The sequence below is a fragment of the Trichomycterus rosablanca genome, chromosome 3 (genome assembly GCF_030014385.1).
Source record: "Trichomycterus rosablanca isolate fTriRos1 chromosome 3, fTriRos1.hap1, whole genome shotgun sequence".
NCBI classification, from domain to species: Eukaryota; Metazoa; Chordata; class Actinopteri; order Siluriformes; family Trichomycteridae; genus Trichomycterus; species Trichomycterus rosablanca.
The window spans coordinates 8,258,788-8,279,583 of NC_085990.1; the positions used below are offsets into that span (position 1 = coordinate 8,258,788).

At 40.0% G+C, this 20,796-nt stretch overlaps 2 protein-coding genes across 8 annotated transcripts; both read right to left on the minus strand.

Moving 5' to 3' along the window:
• Positions 1–294: 294 nt before the first annotated feature.
• Positions 295–474, minus strand: LOC134310066 (cortexin domain-containing 1 protein-like). The gene has a single exon (XM_062991582.1). The coding sequence runs from the start codon at positions 472–474 to the stop codon at positions 295–297; it is 180 nt and encodes a 59-aa protein (XP_062847652.1).
• A 1,887-nt stretch (positions 475–2,361) lies between these two features.
• Positions 2,362–20,397, minus strand: arnt (aryl hydrocarbon receptor nuclear translocator). 7 transcript variants are annotated; one of them, XM_062992604.1, is made up of 22 exons: positions 20,184–20,397; positions 15,504–15,597; positions 15,054–15,104; positions 14,837–14,884; positions 14,044–14,257; positions 12,753–12,966; positions 11,819–11,921; positions 10,859–10,924; positions 10,654–10,739; positions 10,348–10,424; positions 9,779–9,913; positions 8,898–8,972; positions 8,286–8,437; positions 7,590–7,703; positions 7,270–7,348; positions 6,665–6,695; positions 6,481–6,583; positions 5,832–5,988; positions 5,514–5,685; positions 5,283–5,422; positions 4,828–4,895; positions 4,347–4,435 (listed from the first exon to the last, which is right to left on the minus strand). In XM_062992604.1, exons 1-21 carry the CDS (start codon positions 20,197–20,199, stop codon positions 4,848–4,850), a joined length of 2,175 nt encoding a protein of 724 aa, XP_062848674.1. In that variant the 5' UTR covers positions 20,200–20,397; the 3' UTR covers positions 4,347–4,435; positions 4,828–4,847. The 7 variants fall into 7 exon arrangements, 6 of the variants coding, with proteins under 6 accessions (XP_062848672.1, XP_062848671.1, XP_062848675.1 ...); XM_062992602.1 differs by lacking the exon at positions 4,828–4,895 and having other exon boundaries at positions 2,362–4,435; positions 5,514–5,682; XM_062992601.1 differs by lacking the exon at positions 4,828–4,895 and having other exon boundaries at positions 2,362–4,435.
• Between the last annotated feature and the right edge of the window lie 399 nt (positions 20,398–20,796).

Genomic DNA, 20,796 nt, shown 5'->3' on the forward strand with positions numbered 1-20,796 from the left:
TGTTCCAATTCTTCCCAACTACTGAGGTTCTTCCATGTCATACTTGTCAAAAATGTCTTTATGAACCTTTCTTTGTGCACTTGAACATAGTTATGCTGGAACAGTAAAGTGCCTTCCAAAACTATTGTCACAAAGTTGAAAGCATACAATTTATTTTAAATAGTTCAATTCATAAACCTGTTAGCAACAGTTCTGGTGGAAACACCTGGCTGAATTCAATAGTTTAAAAGAGTCGTCCACATACTTTTGGCCATGTAGTGTACCTCATAAGAAGAACCACACTAATTAAAGCATTTATTCATCCTGTTCCTGCTCGTAGGTTGATAATGAGACAGCGCTGTAGGGGTCGAGTACGATCTGGGCACAGCGCACCATGCTGACCAGCAGGAAAACACAGAGCAGGACAAAGAAGAAGATAGCAAAACCTAAATCCACATCCACATCAACCCACGACCTGCTCAGAGGAACAACCATAATTATTCCGAAAACTGTTCCTCCACTGTGAAGAGTTCCTCAAGAAATTCCTCAAGAAGATCCTTAAAGCCTTGATTACTCCCAGATGAAAAGGTGGTGATGAAGTTTATAATTATTAAAGTTTATAATTCTGCTTTACAGTGATGCCAATGTCAGTCTAAGCATCTCAGTATTGTTTAAGTCCTACATGAAGATCCTTAAAATCAATTTTTTTGCCATAAATTCTAAAGACACATTTGGTTTCCATAATGGATCATCTTAAGATTTTGTTTCTGGATTTATTTTTTCATCCATATGGATTAGATGGTCAAGTTATATTTCACTTAAATAAATAAATGTTGCCGCTAAGTCTTGTCTTCTCAATAACATATGAGCTCTTAATGAAGGTTCTTAAAGTCAGTTTTCTTGAGGCCTCCATCCAACCTCATCACTATCTTCTCAGGCTTAAAAATGCAGCATCTGAAGGCATTTTTGTTAAATATTACATTTTATAATTTTGCTTTCAATCACACTAAATTCAGTCTTTGTATCTTAATAACAAACAAGTTCTTCATTTTTGACAGAATTCACGAAAGCTGAAGATACCTTCATATCTTTATAACCCACCATCTCCAGGCAACTCCAAGTTCTTCTGCTCAGATGGATTAGATATACATGGTCAAATACTTTCTCAAGTCAAATTAATGAATGCTGCATTCAGTCTTGTCCTCTCATTAAACAAATTCTCTTTAAACTGTGATCTGATTACCTTCTAGGCATTATCTTCTCAAAGTGTAGAATAAAGCAACTGAAAACACTTTCAATAAAGTTTCAAACTTCTAAAACCCTCTGGTTTTTACTTCGTCTGTCTCTTTTATTTGTAAATGACTAAAAACGATGCTGCTTCCAGTCTTGATGAGTGCATGCACAAGTCCTGCATGAAGTCCATTATAGTGTGAATCCATGCTTTGATCTCCTTTATCTGCTGCAGTCATTTGATCTTTTAAAATTTTTTTATCAGAATTAAATGAAAAATAAAAACATTATTAGTTCGTGTTAATAATTTTTACAAATGAAAACAGATCCTGATGGATGCGGAGAGGTCAGTCACCCTGCTGTCCTGGCTCTCCTCTGGCTTCTTCTATTACTGATACTAAAAGTTTTAGTGTCTCCACACAGTTCGTACATCCGTACCTAATAAATAATTGAACCAGAGGAGTTCAGTAACAATCAGGACATGTGTGGAGATTTCAACATTAAAATCCCCAAAATAGTAAAAACTGAGATCTAAGATTTTTTGGGAAGCCACTTTCATATTCCAGCATTACTGGAACAAAGCAAAGTACATAAAGGCACGATTTGGTTTTGTTGAGTTTGGTATGCAGGAACTCCCTTGACCTACACCCTGCTGAACACTTTTGGGATGACCTGGAATGTTGATTGCAAGCCAGGCCTTCTCAATCTGACCTCTGAGGTGACTGGACACCAATTCCAGCAACAACACTCCGTCTTTTAAAAAACCTTTTAAGAGAAGTGAATTACAGCCAGTAGGGGAAAGGGGGTGTGAAGGTTAAAGCTTACATTTACATTTTCTGTATTTAGCAGACGCCTTTATCCAAAGAGTCTTACATTACAGTTACAGTATACGGTCTGAGCAATTGAGGCTTAAGAGACTTGCTCAAGGGCCCAACAGCAGCCCTTGAGCCACCTGCCAGTGGTAGGGCTTGAACCAGCAACCTTATGATTACTAGTCCAGTACCTTATCCACTAGGCTACGGCTTGCAGGCTCTTTATCCTTAATGCCATCCAAAAAAATCTCAAAATGGTAAAAGTTACCAAAATAAAAAATGGGTCAGTAATTAAAACACATTTTTAAACTTCCACACACAAACACAAACCAAAATCAACTGTTTTTGACAGTAAAACAATTTAATACAAAAGGCCAAACAACATTTCTGAAACATTTTCATTTACATCATATTTTCATGTCTGTGTGTAATTTTTTCACTAAGATTTACAATAAAAATCAATAAAAACAGAAGTAAATTGCCAATAAATCACCTACGACTCGCCTCATCTCTGCCTAGCTCATTTACATATGCAAATTAGACCCCAAACAGACCCCAAAACATGCAGCTGAATCATTACACATTAATTCAGTTACAAAAGCCTAAATATTAAAAAAAGAAAAATATTCAAACAAGCGACACATAAGCAAATAGTTTAAAAGCATCGATGTGAAGTGTCAAGGTTTAGTATTTCTAAAATACTAAATGTGTACTTGAAGATTTTTACATTCAGCTACAGAGTTGTAGATTTTGCATATGCAAATAAGGTCAACAGGTTCACATAACTAATAAAACGCAAAACGAGATACAAACACACATTCCAATTATTTTCGAATTTAAGTTAGATTTTCGAATTGGAATTTAAAATGGCAAAAGAGAAATTAATAAAAGGTTCTTAATATTAATTTAATTAAATGCTGTTTGGCTAGTGTGCATATGCAAATGAGACAGGTAGGTAGTTTAGTGGACAGAATGAGATTTTAATATCAGTAATGACTTTTTTCTTGATTGCCAACTTGCAAATTCAAACGTCTGAACCCTGTTAACTCACTTAAGAAAATTATTCTACAGCAATAATGTTTCCTCTAAAGTTAAAATCGGAGTAGAAAATTTTGGAACCACTTTAGAAAACCTTAAAAACGTGAATGAAAACACACAAAAAACCCTGAATGTCTGTGTCGTTGTTTTGAATTAAGACACAAGATATCGATAAAATGAATTAAAATTGTTATTAAAACAAACTTATAAATGAAATATCACTGATCACAATTATTGCTTCATGGTATAAAAACAACTGAGAAGTTTAAATTGTTATATGTAGAAGAAGGCAGTGCAATAATATTACTAACATCCCGAAATTCATCACATTTAGGTTACTGGGTATGTGCTGATAATCACTCAACCAATATATCACAATATTTAATATGGCTGTCTAATCTTAATAAATTTTTCAACACACCGACTCTTATAGATCAAAGCTGCCTAATAGCAAATGCAGATCAAGGCCCTTGACGTGTGTTGCAGTCCAAGTCTACACCAGGACTCATCCACTGGGACTTAACTAACTTTGAGGAATGGTGGTACCACCGGCCTGGCCGGATGCTCAACCGACACAAGCTGTAGCGTCTGTTGGAGGAAAGCATCTTTTTACCCCTGCTTAACAGCTAAAAGAAAAGGAAAGGGCCTTCCCTAAACTGCTGCAAAGTTGGAAGCATATAATTTCTTTTATATGACTGATTTATTACACCTCTTAGCAATTGTTGAGGCCTAAATAAATGAATTCAGATATAAGAAGGGGTGCCCCAATACTTTTGTCCATATAGTGTATGTTGCTACACCTACATGTATTATTAATATTCATATTTATTAATGATTTATTATAAATATTTCTAATATGTCCTACCAGACAGATGTTTATACATTGATGTGGCAACAGTAACAGAACTACCTATGAGAATTACACAAGTCCAGTTTACCAACCAATTTGTGCGTGCATAACTAAAGATACAAAAATTATCAGCACACACCAAGAACTCTCTCTGGATAAACACACCTATGTGTCTGTGTGTGTGCATTTGTGCGTTTTTGGGGGCCGGTAAGGGAAACAAAACTCAGTGTGTTGGACTGATTGTGCTCACTATGTGCACTTGTGCATGTTTTTAGAAGACAGCCGCCTCCTCACCTGAGGAACCAAACTCGACACTACGGCTTTAAACCCCAAAGCAAAGAAAATCCTCCTACAATCTCTCATCAGGTCATCCTCACATCCATGACTGATAAAGTAGAGAAGAGAGAAAGAACAGGATGCTAGAAGAGGGTGACTGGCATCACTCAGGGAAAGGAGGAAACATGGGCATTTCAGGAAAGTCTTCATTGTTGAAGTTTGCAGATGAATCCAACATGGAAAGAACATCCTGTAAAATAATAAGAATGAATGAGGTTCCAGCATGGTGAATATCTGCCATATCAAGTGAATTAATGTCCTACCCCCTGTGTGCTTGTGTCTGTCCCTTGTGAATTCCCCCTGCTGTACTCTTAGCTGTAGTGCATTCAGGCCATATCTCTATAGTGTTCTTGTGCCCTACCTCTACACACTATCCTAGTGTTCTTGTACCCTACTTCTGCTTCTTATCCTAGAGTCCCTGTGACCTACCACTGCTCCCTATCCTAATGTCATTGTGCCTTACCTCTGTTCGCTATACTAGTGTCACCCTATCCTAGTGTCCTTGTACCCTACTTTTGCACCCTATCCTAGTGCCCTTGTGACTTTTCCACTGCTCAATATCCGAATGTTATTGTGCCCTACCTTTGCTCAATATCCTAGAGTCAATGTGCCCTGCTCTTACACCCAAAGTTAAGAGTCTGCTCTCTATCCTAGAGCATAAACAGAATAAACTGTGTTCTGATACAAGTCTTGGATATTGACTTCATATCAGTATAGCATGTTTACAATATAAACTACAGAGCCAAAAGGATGTGGATGCTCGACAATGACACAATATGGAAGTGTACCCGTGGGTTTAAAAGAGAATTTAATTGAACGTTTGCATTTACTCTAAAGGTGTTCAACGTTCTCTGTACATGCTTTACACCCAACTCGTCAAACCCTGTCTTTATGGACCTTGCTTTGTGCAAACAAGGTTCTTGAAAACTGTTGTATTTAATGTATTTGATTGAACTTTATAATTAGAATGGGTGTCCACATACTTTTGGTCACATTGTGCATCATCACAGCTGTGTGTGTTTGTAGGTGATACTCACAGGAAACATCTCGGCTTGGCTCTGTAGATGAGGATGTGTGTCTGCTGTGTTCTGTGTGTGTGGTTGAGTTGGCCACTGCTGCCACGCTGCTGCCTCTGCTGGTCTGGAGGTGAACTGTGGCCCTGACTGACCTACGTCACCTGAGAGGAGATTTATTATTAGTATTATTTTTGCTAATACAACATAAGTTCGTGAAAAAAAGTGAGCTGATTTTTTTTTCTAATTTCTTACCGTATCCGTTACTGGCCTGGTGGTTGCGAGCATTTATCTGTGGGTAAGTGGGTGTGTTGGAGGGAACATTAGGAGCTCCACCCATCTGGCCAAAAGACGAAGATGCAGAGGATGAAGGGGCAGAGCTGAATGTTCCCATGGTAAACTGGGGTGACTGATTCTTCCCTGCCTGCTACACACACACACACACACACACACACACACACACACACACAAAGGGTTGTATTGCATTAGTGCCCTTGATTCTAATGTATTATTACTGAAACATCTGAAACATTAAAGGTTCCCCTCTTTCTCGTAACTTTTACTATAAATAACCTGTGTGTTGAAGGGGGCGCGTGGCTGTGTCCAGGCTGCAGGTGGCGCTGTATTTCCACCATGTGTTTGGATGGAGCTGCTGCTATTTACTGGTAGACTGGAGGGGACATTCTGACGGGACATGTGGGCCAACATCTGACCAGCAGAGGAAGGGGCTCTGGAAACCACAAACACACACACACACCTAGGGGTGTTATGATACCATATTTATACAACATGCATGTCAAAAAACTAAATTTAAGGCAAGTATCTGGACACCTGACTACGAGCTTGTTAAGACATTTCATTCAGAAACTAGGGACATTAATACAGAGACCCCCACCCCTTTGCTTTTCTGTGAAGGTGTTCCACATAATTTTGAATCTAAAGCCCATAGTGTCGACACAGAGGTTGTAGAAAGTGTATTTGTATGGTCAGGCACTGATGATATGACAAACGGCTTGGCTTGCTACTGACTTTCCAATGTATCCCAAAAGCAATCAGTGGAGATTCAGTGCAGGCCAATAAAGTTCCCTCCCACAGTCATTCTGGAACAGAAAGAATCCTTCCCTAAACTATTTGATTTTATGCACGTGAGTGGTTACATGTTTGTTTACCCTCACTGCATACCAAGTCAGGCAAATGTAAGGTTGTAACAGTTATAAATTACCTGTAGGACTCATTTGGTCGGGTGCTGGCACTGAATGTGGCAGACGGTGGATAAACCTGCTGTCCATTATGGGGAGCACTGGAGGACAGAACCTTGGAATGATCTGAAAGAATAAAAACATATAAAAAACTGCATGTGATCATTTTATAATTTTAAGCAAGTTGTTTATGGTTTATGTGCTTACTGGGATCTGTTCCAATTGGCTGCACTGGAACCTGAAAAAGAAAGAAACAAATGTTACGCACGTATGTCCATCCATCCAACTATCCATCCATCTTCATATCCATCCACCCACCCACACATTCACCTTCATATCCATCCATCCACCCTCATATCCATCCATCTTCATATCTATCTATTCATCCATCCATCCATCCACCCTCATATCCATCCATCCACCTTCATATCTATCCATCCATCCACCTTCATATCTATCCATCCATCCACCTTCATATCTATCCATCCATTCATCCAACCATCCATTCATCCAACCATACACCCATCCATCTCACCGTCTGCAGTGCACAAAAAAAGCCCCTGCTTCAAAAGTGTTATCTTAATAATGTGACTGAAGTTTCTTTCTGATCACAAATACAAAAACAAATTTTGAGCAGAAGCTTCTGTTATGCACAGCAATCTTTGAACAAAATATAGAAATATAAAGCTTGCTTGACTGTGCACAGTGTCCCCTGTGTTCCATCAGTTTTTAAACAGATTGTCTAAGCAGACAATCTGGACATTATTCCCTTCTATGCCCTATTTCCTGGATACTGAGTGAGGTGTGTTTACCTGAGGAAGTGCTACCTGTCCGGCCTCGTACATTTCCCCTCCTCCTCCCTCCAGCTCGGCCTGCTGCTGCTGAAGCTGCCTGTACAAACATGAAAAAACAATTAAAAGAGTAACACCTATACATCTTTTTTTTTTTTTAATCACCTCCACCAACCACCAACAGACCCATCACCCAGCAACCGACAGCATCCCGTAACCCTGGACACCAACTTTGGTAACCATGGACACGCACATCTATCTGGTGCAGTCATGCTGTTAGAACTACTCAACACTAAAAGAGCGACAGAGAGGGAAGTGGGTCGAGGGTTATCTGATCTCACCTGGCATGGTTTATCTGACCCGGACTGGAGACGGGGCTGTTCTGCCCCAGAGAGGGGGGTAATGCCCCCCTGGGTGAGGAGAGAGGGGACAGAGCATCCTGATTTGGAGCTTTACTGTTAAAAAGGGATGGACGAATTATTCAGGATAGATACTCACAAACACACACACACACTTTGAAAGCTTCAACGCTGAAAACATCTCATTTGTTTGTGTAGATACCAGAATGCTAGTTTTCCCTATCATTTCAGTCTTACGTTAGCAATAAGCTAGCAATATAACAGTATAACAATATGCTGAGTTTTCCAACTCCCAACACATCTGATTATGCTCATGGAGATCCTACCCAAATCGGGCATGCTGGAAGTAGGAACAAGTCTAGGACACAGGTTTAAAAACCATAATGGAACCTAACATTTAAATGTAAAAAAAAAAAAAAAACATTTAGATGTTTCATAAATATGGTAAATTTCATGAACAAAACCACTTTTGTTACAACACTATCTACATTTTACACAGAATGGTGCAAAAACAACCAGTAAGTGGAAGTTATGAGGACAGAAATGCCATGTTGACAAAAGATGCCAGAGGAAAATGCTCAGACTGGTTTGAGCTGATGGTATTAAGAACACCCTGTAAACACTTAATTCTTTGTCGTGTGGATTCCAAAAGGTTGTGTACACTTGCAGACCACTTACTTGACATTAGTGTTGGTACACATGATGTACTCAATCTCCTCCGAGTACGGGTTATGGAACGTAAACAAGCTCGTCCTCATGATGATCCACTCGTTCGATTTGACACGGAAGCGGAACATGACAGACAGAACCTGACCTCTGTGTTTCACCACCTGGGTCAGATATTAACCATTTTAGCTTTACAGAAAGGTCTACAGCTCAAATTACATGGAAAAAAAACTACAAAGACACTAGTTACTAGGCTAATTAACAACTCTTTCAGTCAAAAAAATGTTGGATACAACTAGGTAGACTAGTCTGCCTGGTGCTCAACAGACACAAAGGGCCGTGTCTGAGGCAGGAAAGAGAGGAGATTGCATATCACAGTGGCAGTAAAAGAAGACCTTGTCCAACCTTCCATCCCTTAAAACACCAGCCAGGCCAGTGTCTCTGCTGAGATTCGAACTTGCAAGTTCCAATACTCTGCAGTGGTGTGCTAGCGCGTTAGACAGAGCGCCTGGTTGGCTTATTACTTCCTCTCCATCAGGTGTATCCAAACTTTAGACTGGCACTGTGTATGAGGTGGGAAGAACAGAGGTAGATAACACTAGCATCATTAGAACACACTCTGACCTGCTGTAGACTGTCTCTTAGTAAACCATGGTCTTCTTGATGAGACAATTCAAGAAAGCTCTTTCCCAGAAGTTCCTACAAACACAAAAACAAAAACATTTTCACAAGCAGCTGGATATGAAGCTCCACTGTGTTTAACTATGTTTAGTAGCTAGAGATAAAAAAAACTTCAACTTCATAATTTTCCTGCCCCTGACTATGGCCATGAACCACCAAGCTATAAGCCTTTGAGATTTATGGTGATCAGTGATGCTGGGTTGCTGTGGTTCTGCCTTTCTTATACAATTACTGAGGATTGTTGACTGGCACTAATGTCCCTAAAAATCCCTCATGTCTGTGGTACACTCTGGTTATGCTGTAACAATTAGGGGTGCTAGAGTCTCATGCAATTCACTGAACAATTTATTTATTATTAATGATTTTGTTTATAGCTTGCTAAACATGCTGTAGGTTACCCAAGCCGGATGGAGGTCCGTGTTGAGATGTCTGGCCATAACAATCTAGCCCTTGTTAAGGTTCTTCAGGCCTTTATGCTGATCAGATCTGCTGCATTTAACTCATGAACAAGCAGAACTATCATTGGCCCAACATCTAACAGGTCCCACTACCCTTACATGCACCAGTATCTCCAAACAGGAATCAACAAGCACATTTGAGAAAGGGGTATTCCTAAATATTTGGCTCATGATAGACTGGTACACTCTCTGGGGTGTGGGACATAGTTCTGCCTCAAGCACAGTATTTCAACACACTTACTTTATTAAAATACATTTTGGCAAAAACCTGTTTGATGTTTTGGTAACGGAAATTAGGATGCACTGCACTGCATAGACCTAAATAGTACAAATCTGTGCACACACACAAGCACACACACAGCTTACCTGAGGCTGGTAGCCCACTGTAGCCAAACTGCGATGATCTACAAATATAAATATTCCTTGGCAGTTGTGGCGGGAAATAAACTCCACCGGTACACTAATTGTGCTGATGCTGTTGTCAAGGGGGCAACACGTTACCTAGACAAAAAGCATACACCAAAGAAAAACAGGAAGTTCAGAAACAGCTTGAAGGTCAGAGGTGGTCTACCACTATGCTACTGAGAAATTCATTCTGGAAGCAACTATGAGCAACACAAAACCTATACATTATGAGTCTGTTAGCTTTACCAGTCCTAGTTACTCTTAGCAAGCTAAAATAATTTATAAAAACACAACCACACACTTCATTTACTGTTTCAGTATTTTAGAGATGGGTGAAGAGGGTAAAAACTTCCTAAACCAATTAGAAATATTCACTAAATGAAAACTGTAGTGAAGTGCCAAGACTTAAACTTGAGGTCTACAGATACTGGCAGAGGCTAACCTATTAGATCGCAATTAGCCTGGCCAGAGGTCTGACATTTATTCACTATACGCACATGCACACAGGCAGGCACGCACACACACATTACCTGCAGCCTTCCGATGGCAACCAGACAGTAGCGGTTTCCCTGTCCACCCTCAGAATCTTCTTCAGAAAGAGAAACACCTATAAAATTATAGTGTAATTAATAAAAAGTGTGTGTGTGTGCGTGTTGGCAAGCAAGGAAGGACTAAGACCCTGAGGTAAACAAGATGGTCTGTAAGTTCTGCAGGTCTGTGAACAACAGTGCCCTCTTCCTGTGTATGTGTGTGTGTGTATGTGTGTGTGTATGTGTGTATGTGTGTGTGTGTGTGTGTGTGTGTGTGTGTGTGTGTGTGTGTGCGTGCGTGTGTACCTCCAGGAGGCCAGGTTCGGATGTATCCTGTACAATGCACCACCACATACTGAGGTTCTCCCTCTTTAGCGGGACCCAAACCACTCCTGTAAATGAACAGAAGCACAAAGTAAGTGAATGAGTGAAAGTGTGAGAGTGAATGAATGCATGTGTGTGAGTGAGTGAGAATAAAAGCAATGTAAAAAATGAAAACAAGAGAACTAACCTGTTTCTGTTCTTCAGACAGCTGAGTCTGTTCATGGACACTGGCTCTACAGGGCTCACGCCACACCTGAACAGCAATCACACATCACCTTTAAAGACCAACCATTCTTACCTATTTTCTAATTCTCTTTCCTAATGACATGCAATGTTCCTAAAGGTTTTTATTCAGAACATGCACAAGATAAATAGAAAAACAGAAAGTCATTTTACATAATCAACAACATTCTTTTTATAAAGCATAGACGAAGAAATCAGTGAGCCATTCAATATGTTCAAAGTCATACAACACAAACTAAAATTATATGCTTTCAACTTTGCCACAGCAATTTAGGAAAGATGACTGTTCCCTTCTGCACAAAGCAAAGTCTATGAAGACATGAAGAAAAGCTTAGTTTAAAGAAACTCCAGTGGCAGGCAGACAGCCCTGACCACAGCCCCACTGAACAGCTTTGGAATAAAGTGAAGAATCAATTGCTTTCCTGATCAACATCAGTAACCAGCCATACAAAAGCTCTTTTGACTGAATGGGCACAAATTCCCACAGTTTTGTGAGAAGTCTTCACAGAAGAAGATCACATTAAAGTCACTCTATTTGTATTTATCTAATATTAGTTTTTTTTTTTCAAATGGGATGTCCAAACAAGCTGACGGTCAGGTGTCCAAAGGGCATTTCATGATTAGTAAGACACTGAAATATCTTGTAAGTTGAAAGTGTAACATAACTTTCTACATGGCCTAGATTTTAAAGAACACTGTCTTTCAGTTGTCTGCATACCTTTGGCCATTGTTTAGCTGCACATGGTACAAGTACCCAAACTGTAAAAAATTGGGACGGGTGTATTCTGAGAACCACCAAAAGAGAGAAGACACATCTGAGATGCGAAGACCTAGGGTTACTGTGCTTTACATGACCATGGACTAAAAGGCTGAAGTGCATAGTTCTGCAAACACGACGGCTCACCTCATTCTGCAGATGAAGGAGCGCCGCGCACCCATACTAATCCTAACGGATGACTGGCTTCCTTCCTTCTTCACTGTTCCTGTCTTCAGATCCAGCATTCGCCCTGAAACAAACACAAAAACACAAACTAGGTGAGAAAGATAGTGAGAGTGAGAGAGGGACAGAGACACAGAAAGACACAGACAGAGAGGCAAAAACAGACAAAGAGAAAGAGACAGAAATAGAGAGACGGACAGAGAGAGAGAGAGAGAGAGAGCGCTATGTGAGCAATTGAACACTGGCATTTGTGCGTTATCATGAATAAGATCGGGACTGGGATTTGGTCCCTGGTACTAGCTGACGGTGAGTTTTTCATGATGAATCTTCAGTCACTTTATACAACGGGTTCACAAAGTGAAGATAAGAATAAAGAAACCACAAAGTTGTTCCAAAACAGCTAAACTTCATTTAAACTATTATTTCCACCAGAGTGTAGTTCCACCTCAAGTGGCTCATTGCTATGCAACAAAATAACGTATAATCTAAAGCAACATTGGACCACTGTGTAACAGAGTATAGATGAGTGCTAATCGTGCTTTTCCTTTCACTTGAAAATTGAAAATAAAAATACCAAATTTCATCCACACAGAATTATGAACAGTGTTTACTGACAAGGGTTTTCTGAAGGATTCCAGGGTCCATGTGGTACTATTGTTTACAAAAGCAGGTCGGTTTATAATGCAGTGCCGTCTGAGGAGTCAAAGTCACAAGAATTCAGCACTGGTTGGTGCCCAAGTGGGTATACAAATGTTGTTTTTATATGTACCCTGCTCATGTCAAATTCTTCTTCAGAGTCCGATCACTTTCCAATTAATCAGTAGTCCTGAGGACCATGAGCAATGCTTACTGATAAACGTTCTTTATCAGTAACCAATCAGATGAACAGAAAGCTAACCTGTGTTGTTGCTCTCACTGGTGGAAAGTTGCTCTCTCAGTTTGTCCTTATCATCAGGGTGGAGCTGATCATACAGAGATGAACCCAGCCAATCAGACTGAGTCTGGTTCAACACGGGCGTGACGGAGTCAGACACATACACCACACGTCCACTTTCACATGACGCCACAAACAGGAAGCCGTCTGCTGCTTCCAAAATTAGGTGCTTCAACTCCTAGAGTGCACAGACAAACATGTAAAGAGATCAGTGCACCAAAATAGTGCAGCATGTCCTAAAATAAACTATATACATACATACATATTCAAACATATATAGATATAAGCGTGTAAAAACACGCGCTGCAACCAGAGCTGGATTTCGAAAGTGCGTCGTTTCGAATCCAGCTCTGCCTTCAGCCGGTCGAAGGCTGGGCGGCTATATGAACAACGATTGGCCTGTTGTTCAGGTGGGGGGGTGGGATTGGAGACCGGAGGGGGTGGGTCTCTCTCTGTCAGAATGCTATTACGACCTCTGCCGGCTGATTAAGAGGCGCCTACACAAGCAATGAGGAAAGAGTGCCCTTAGGGTGTGTCTCTCCGCATGCTACGCTGGGTGGCGCCAAACTCATCATGTGTGGGTGGCAACGATGCATCCGGCTGCTGCCAGTGTTTCGGAGGGGATGTTGGTTAGCTCGATCTCCTCGGTCAGGGCAGGGTTCGGCATAGACAGAGAGGAAGCACGATGCAAACTGAACAATTGGATGCACTAAAGAAAAAAAAAAAAAAGAAAAAAAACATATAGATATACAAATTTTATTCAAATTGGATTTTGGCATCAAAATGAGGTAATAAAATGTAATAACACGATTTCAACATTCTAATAATTATTAATTAATTAATTATGCTTACACACAAACTGGACATTTGAATAAAACTGGATTTGCATTTTATTGTGCTTGTAAAGAGATTTATTATGAAGAGCTCACTGTTGTGTGGGGCATTAAACAGTTTTAAAAAAACAGAAAACATGAAAGAAAATGTTAAAATATCTAAAGAAACAATGAAACTGAATAATGTTTATGAGCAACCCGAGAACCCACAATCTGAAATAGACAGCTGGCTTACATTGGCTCGGCTACTCATGAATGAGTGAGTAAATAAGTGTGAGCGCGAGTAAGTGAATGAATAAGGAAGCGAGTGGATGAGTAAGGGAGTGAGTAAATAAGTTGATAAGTAAAGTAGTGAGTGTGTGAATGAGGGAGTAAGTGAGTTAATGAAAGATGGTGTAAATGAGTGCGTGAGTTAATGTTACCTGATCTGTAAGGAATGAAGGTTTGTAGGTGCCGTCAGTGCCCGTGTTGCCGCTGCCCTTCAGAGACTTCATGTGAGTCACAGCCATGCGCAGGATGGTGAGCTTGTCTGGTTTCCGTGCCAACGCGTTACAGGTTGGCACCATCTCCGAAAGCTCTGAGATGTAGGCGGTCATTTTGGTCCGCCGACGCCGCTCGATCTCACTGTGGTTCTCCCTGAGGTTATAGACCATGCACCAGGACGAGGTGATGGACAATGGGAGAGAGAAAGAGATGGTACGATGAGATCATGAAACCAAAAAAGTGAGGAACATAAAAGTGGAGAAGGAGTGAAGATCGGACAGACAAGTGCACAGAAGGATGAATAAACATGTCTGATCTTCTGTAATGAGACTGAATAACGAAGAAAAAAATGAGGGACAAGAACGACTCTTCAGAACACCTGAGAAAAAGAAGGAAATAGGAGAATAAAGGGGAAGTAAAAAAAGGGTGCTTAAAGGAAAAGGTTAGGCAGTGCTCAGGTGGACCGGTGGTCTAATATGGTAGTACACCACCCTGGAGACCCAAGTTTGAATCAGTAGTGCCGTTGGCCTGGCTGAGGGCTTAACAGACATAGCAGTGACAGGTTGTGGTATCAGTAAGAGTGGTGATGGAGTACAGAGAATGTTGTGTGCTCCTCCATACATGTTAAACTGTCTGGTGTAGCAAAGCAACCAAACAAAAAAATAAAAATTAATTTAGTGATGTGCTTGTTCGGTAAATGGGTCAATTTTTTACACTGGTGATAGTCACTACCTGGCAAAGCGTTCCTTGTCATTGCCACTGTTGCCTTCATCATCACACCTGAGGAGAGCATGAAGAAAGCAGAACCACAGGTCAGTATGAAACAGACCAGCACCAACACTGACACTACAACCTTCTCACACTACATCTGTCATCACAATGCAGCTAAATATTTAACTGCTTTAAATGACAGTGGGGGAAAAGAAACCAAACATAAAAATACACCCACCTGAAGAGTTTCCCTCCATCATCATCATCATCATCATCATCAAAATCAGAACTAAGAAAGAAACAGAAAAACATTTATTTTCTACCAAATAACATATAACATCTAATCTGATACCTGCAACCCTGTTATAATAAGTTCTCTAAAATCTTGTTACTTCGCGGCCCTATTACTCAACAGCCTCGTTACTCTTTGGCTCTGTGACGTCAATAGGACAATGGTCTTGTACTGGAGTAAACAAAGGGAACCGCTGATACAAAGTTGTAACCAAAACTGATTTGATATAATTGATGTTTTACACATGTTGCCAATGGTTGTGGATAAAGGGGTGTCCTTATATTTTTGACCATACAGTGAATAAGTGTTATATAGTGACCATATAGTGCAGCAGTGCAACTCCAGAACCAGGGTTTGAAACCATTGCTGTACCCCCATTCAAAAACAGCCACTTACGGAGCAGAGCGTTTGCTGCCTCCCTTTGGTACGACGGCATTGCCATGAGATCCACTTGGCACTGCCATTCCCAGTGAAGGCCCTTCAGATATGTCTGTAAACACACACACACACACACACACACACACACACACACACACACACACACACACACACAAACACACACACGGCTTAAAATACACTGAATCACAGGTAATGAGGTAATGAACCACCCAGTATAATGTCAGTGGTTGGGCCATGTGGTTTGGGACACAGTCCAAGGTCAGGTGCCAAATGACAGTTTTTGACAGATGGGTTCTTATTAAATGTAGAGAGATCAGGACCTATTAAGCACTGTGCCATTTGTAGACAGTGACTGGCTTATATAGTGAATACGGCAGTGGGCACTGGTTTAGAAGTTCCCCTACACTGGAGCATTGTTGACATGTCCTAAACCAAATTTATAACAAAGAGCAGTGTAAAAAAAGAGTTTTGTCCCCTTTTCAATCATCTCCGTTACTGCATTTTGTCCCACCCAAAAATTTCAGAACTTCTTTACTTAGGTTCTTACTTAGGTTTTTTTAAACCCTGACAAGAAGACATTTTGTAAAACATTTTGTAAAATCATTTTATTTATTTAAGCAAACCATGGTCATCCAACAAATATCACCCCTTTAAAAAAGTAACTGTTAACTTACTCACATAGTTAACTAAGTTTAAACAGTTTGGCTTAAGGGTTCTACAGAAGCTTTTATCCAAATAAACTTAGAATTATGACCCTATACTATCAAAGTAATTGAGGGTTAAGGGCCTTGGTCAGGGACCCAACAGTGAGTAACGCTATAAAATAGCTCCATGCAAACCCTAGCAAAAAGCCACCTCTGTTATCCAAAAACATCAGTGCTTGTCAGAAAAAAAGCACCTGGATGATCCTAAAACCTTTCAAGACAATGTTCAAGGGACAAATGAATCAGATGATTAAAACCTTTTGATCACTGTAGTTGTCAAAATGCAAATTGTCAAAATTCAAATGTGGATTGTGAGAGTGAAGATTATATAAGGTGTTAGGCTGCAGTCGCTGCTACTAAAGGTGGTACAACCAGGGAGCAATTACATTTTCACCAGGGTGATACAGGTGTTGGTAAACTTTGTTCCTTAAATAACAGACATGATGTTTTACAGAATGTCTTTTGAGCCAAGTTTTCTTTCAGTGATACATTTAGTTTAAAGATTCCATTCAGAGTAATTATTATTCAACAATGAAGGCGATCTGAAATAGGGATAAATAATTTCTCACACAGCTGTATCACATGTGATCCACTGCACTAATACAGCATTAGTAACATAATCTTTGTCTGTGTTACCCTTGTGCTAATTCCAAAATTGAAATTGAAAATAACACATTAGCTCTTTTTTCAGCCACACTGAGTTGGCGGTTGTAACTTCCTTTTCTGTTTTTGCTTACTACACATTATAGAAGGAGATGCAAGACTGAGTAATGCTGGGTAATCATGATACTCCCACCACCATACTTCACTGTAAGTTTGGTGTTCTTGTGAAAACAACATATATGCAACCCGCTTCAGGGAGCTGCTGAACTATTACCAAAGATTCTGTTTTTGTTTCATCTTATCTTTGTTCTGATTGGTTAAAATGCTGGAAGGCAAATTTTTCAACATATAAAAGGTGAATTGGCTGCTCTAAATGTATGTGTGTGCTGTAAGAACCGAAATGGTTCATTCTCTATTGCTCAATTACAATGTTTGTTGTTCTTGGTGTAACTGTTATTCCTGGGGTCAGGTCGTCCTACTGTTATTTCTTTTGCTTTCTTACAACAAGTCTGTGAGCAGGTTGTGAGATCTTGTGTGCTGCTCCTGTCCGGGGACAATTTCTGGTTCCACGAACTTTCCACTTGTGGATGAGGGAAGCATTTGTATTGACAGCAATGTTGAAGGTGTTTCTATTTAAGTGCTGTTTCATCATTTTGTTTCTGAGAACTTTAGGAAGATCCATCAGCTTCAGCATGATCAAAACTCAGTGTGAGATTTCCATACAATCAAGATGTCTTTCAGAACCATCACCAGAATGTTTTTAATTTTTATTGTGCACATTAATATGCTGAACTAGATGTTAATCACATAGATAAAAAAAAAACAGGTAGTGGAACATCTTCTTTCCCTTAATTTAACTTCTAAACCCTTGCATCACCATATGGACTACATACTTACTTTAAATCATATCTGACCATTTAAACTAATTTCCTTCCAGCCTGGCAGTTTTTTTATTTTATTTTTTTATTCCCAGCCTTGGCAACCCAGACCACTGTTTAATGTAGGTGCTGTCAAACTAGCCTTATTTATTTGGACATAGAGAGTCAGAAGCTGCAGTCAGTCAAAATCGTTAAGAAAGAATGAAACATTTCAGAACTTTGCAGTTCAACAAATTAATTATCCAAGTTGCTTATACTGTATATATACAGTGTATCACAAAAGTGAGTACACCCCTCACATTTCTGCAAATATTTTATTATATCTTTTCATGGGACAACACTATAGAAATAAAACTTGGATATAAGTTAGAGTAGTCAGTGTACAACTTGTATAGCAGTGTAGATTTACTGTCTTCTGAAAATAACTCAACACACAGCCATTCATGTCTAAATAGCTGGCAACATAAGTGAGTACACCCCACAGTGAACATGTCCAAATTGTGCCCAAAGTGTCAATATTTTGTGTGACCACCATTATTATCCAGCACTGCCTTAACCCTCCTGGGCATGGAATTCACCAGAGCTGCACAGGTTGCTACTGGAATCCTCTTCCACTCCTCCATGATGACATCACGGAGCTGGTGGATGTTAGACACCTTGAACTCCTCCACCTTCCACTTGAGGATGCGCCACAGGTGCTCAATTGGGTTTAGTCCATCACCTTTACCTTCAGCTTCCTCAGCAAGGCAGTTGTCATCTTGGAGGTTGTGTTTGGGGTCATTATCCTGTTGGAAAACTGCCATGAGGCCCAGTTTTCGAAGGGAGGGGATCATGCTCTGTTTCAGTACATGTTTGAATTAATGTTTCCTCAATGAACTGCAGCTCCCCAGTGCCAGCAACACTCATGCAGCCCAAGACCATGATGCTACCACCACCATGCTTGACTGTAGGCAAGATACAGTTGTCTTGGTACTTCTCACCAGGGCGCCGCCACACATGCTGGACACCATCTGAGCCAAACAAGTTTATCTTGGTCTCGTCAGACCACAGGGCACTCCAGTAATCCATGTTCTTGGACTGCTTGTCTTCAGCAAACTGTTTGCGGGCTTTCTTGTGCGTCAGCTTCCTTCTGGGATGACGACCATGCAGACCGAGTTGATGCAGTGTGCGGCGTATGGTCTGAGCACTGACAGGCTGACCTCCCACGTCTTCAACCTCTGCAGCAATGCTGGCAGCACTCATGTGTCTATTTTTTAAAGCCAACCTCTGGATATGACGCCGAACACGTGGACTCAACTTCTTTGGTCGACCCTGGCGAAGCCTGTTCCGAGTGGAACCTGTCCTGGAATACCGCTGTATGACCTTGGCCACCATGCTGTAGCTCAGTTTCAGGGTGTTAGCAATCTTCTTATAGCCCAGGCCATCTTTGTGGAGAGCAACAATTCTATTTCTCACATCCTCAATGAGTTCTTTGCCATGAGGCGCCATGTTGAATATCCAGTGGCCAGTATGAGAGAATTGTACCCAAAACACCAAATTTAACAGCCCTGCTCCCCATTTACACCTGGGACCTTGACACATGACACCAGAGAGGGACAACGACACATTTGGGCACAATTTGGACATGTTCACTGTGGGGTGTACTCACTTATGTTGCCAGCTATTTAGACATTAATGGCTGTGTGTTGAGTTATTTTCAGAAGACAGTAAATCTACACTGCTATACAAGCTGTACACTGACTACTCTAAGTTATATCCAAGTTTCATGTCTATAGTGTTGTCCCATGAAAAGATATAATGAAATATTTGCAGAAATGTGAGGGGTGTACTCACTTTTGTGATACACTGTATATATATATATATATATATATATATATATATATATATATATATGTATGTGTGTGTGTGTGTGTGTGTGTGTGTGTGTGTGTGTGTGTGTGTGTACATATTTTGTACAGAAATTGTTTAAATCCAAAATGCATAAAAACATGAATAACCAACATTGTTAAAACAATACAAGGCATTATCTTTATAAACAAACAAACAGCTGCATATATAAACATCAACAAATTTTGAATAATATTAACTCTAAATCAGATTTTTCCTTGTTTGTATTGATACTTCACAGGGCTGCGTCTTAATCCCCTTACTCTACGGTAGTGTGCAGTTTGGGACGTGGCCAAAATACATTTTACAGCAAACAACAGCTCGCTTTAAACACGATAAACAATTTACTTTTATAATTCCGCACTAAAACTCACTGTTTTATGAACATTTTATTAATTATGTCTAATTAATTGTTAGTTTAAAACTTTTAGCCGGTTAGCTTAGCATTAACGTATCAAGGCCTTCGAGCTATCTGTAGCTAACATGCTAATCGCTAACTATCGGTCAAATTAACCAAAACGTGTAGTTTAAATAAAACATATCTACAATAAAAATGATAAAAACCTGTATTATATAAGTAAAATAATGTCATAAATATAAATTACCTGAACTGGAAGCCATGTTCGACTGCTAAGACATAAACAAAACTCGTAGATATCACCCGAAGGAACTGTTTTCCTCCTCTTTCTCAAACAGCAGAATGTTAATAAAATAAAATCACGATTTAAGATCAATCATTTTGGTTCCCTGACATTGTTTTTTTCTTTTAAAAAAGGTGTCCCGTAGTGTTTTCCGTTTAAACCCCCTGCTGATGTAACATGGAGATCAGACTACAAAAAAAAAACGAGTGACATCTAGCTGTAGAACCGAAGTTCAGCCCCACACAAAACCTTCAAACAAGCACCTTCAGGTTCACCGAGGTTTGAACAAGACAGAATGGCTTGGACAGAATAAACATCTGGTTAATTCTGTTTCTTCTCAGCCATTCTCATGCTTGCTTTTGTATTTTGGATCTCTGTCCTGCTGCATCACCCAATTAAACCTCAGTTTTAGCTCATGGACAGAAGACCTCACATTCTCCTGATAGTTTATTTTTGGATAAAGAAATGAATAATTCCCACAGTAACAGCAAGTGGTTCAGATCCTGAGGTAGCAAAGCACATCCACACTACCACCACCATACTTGACTGTTAGTATAATGTTGTCACCGCTTTCCAG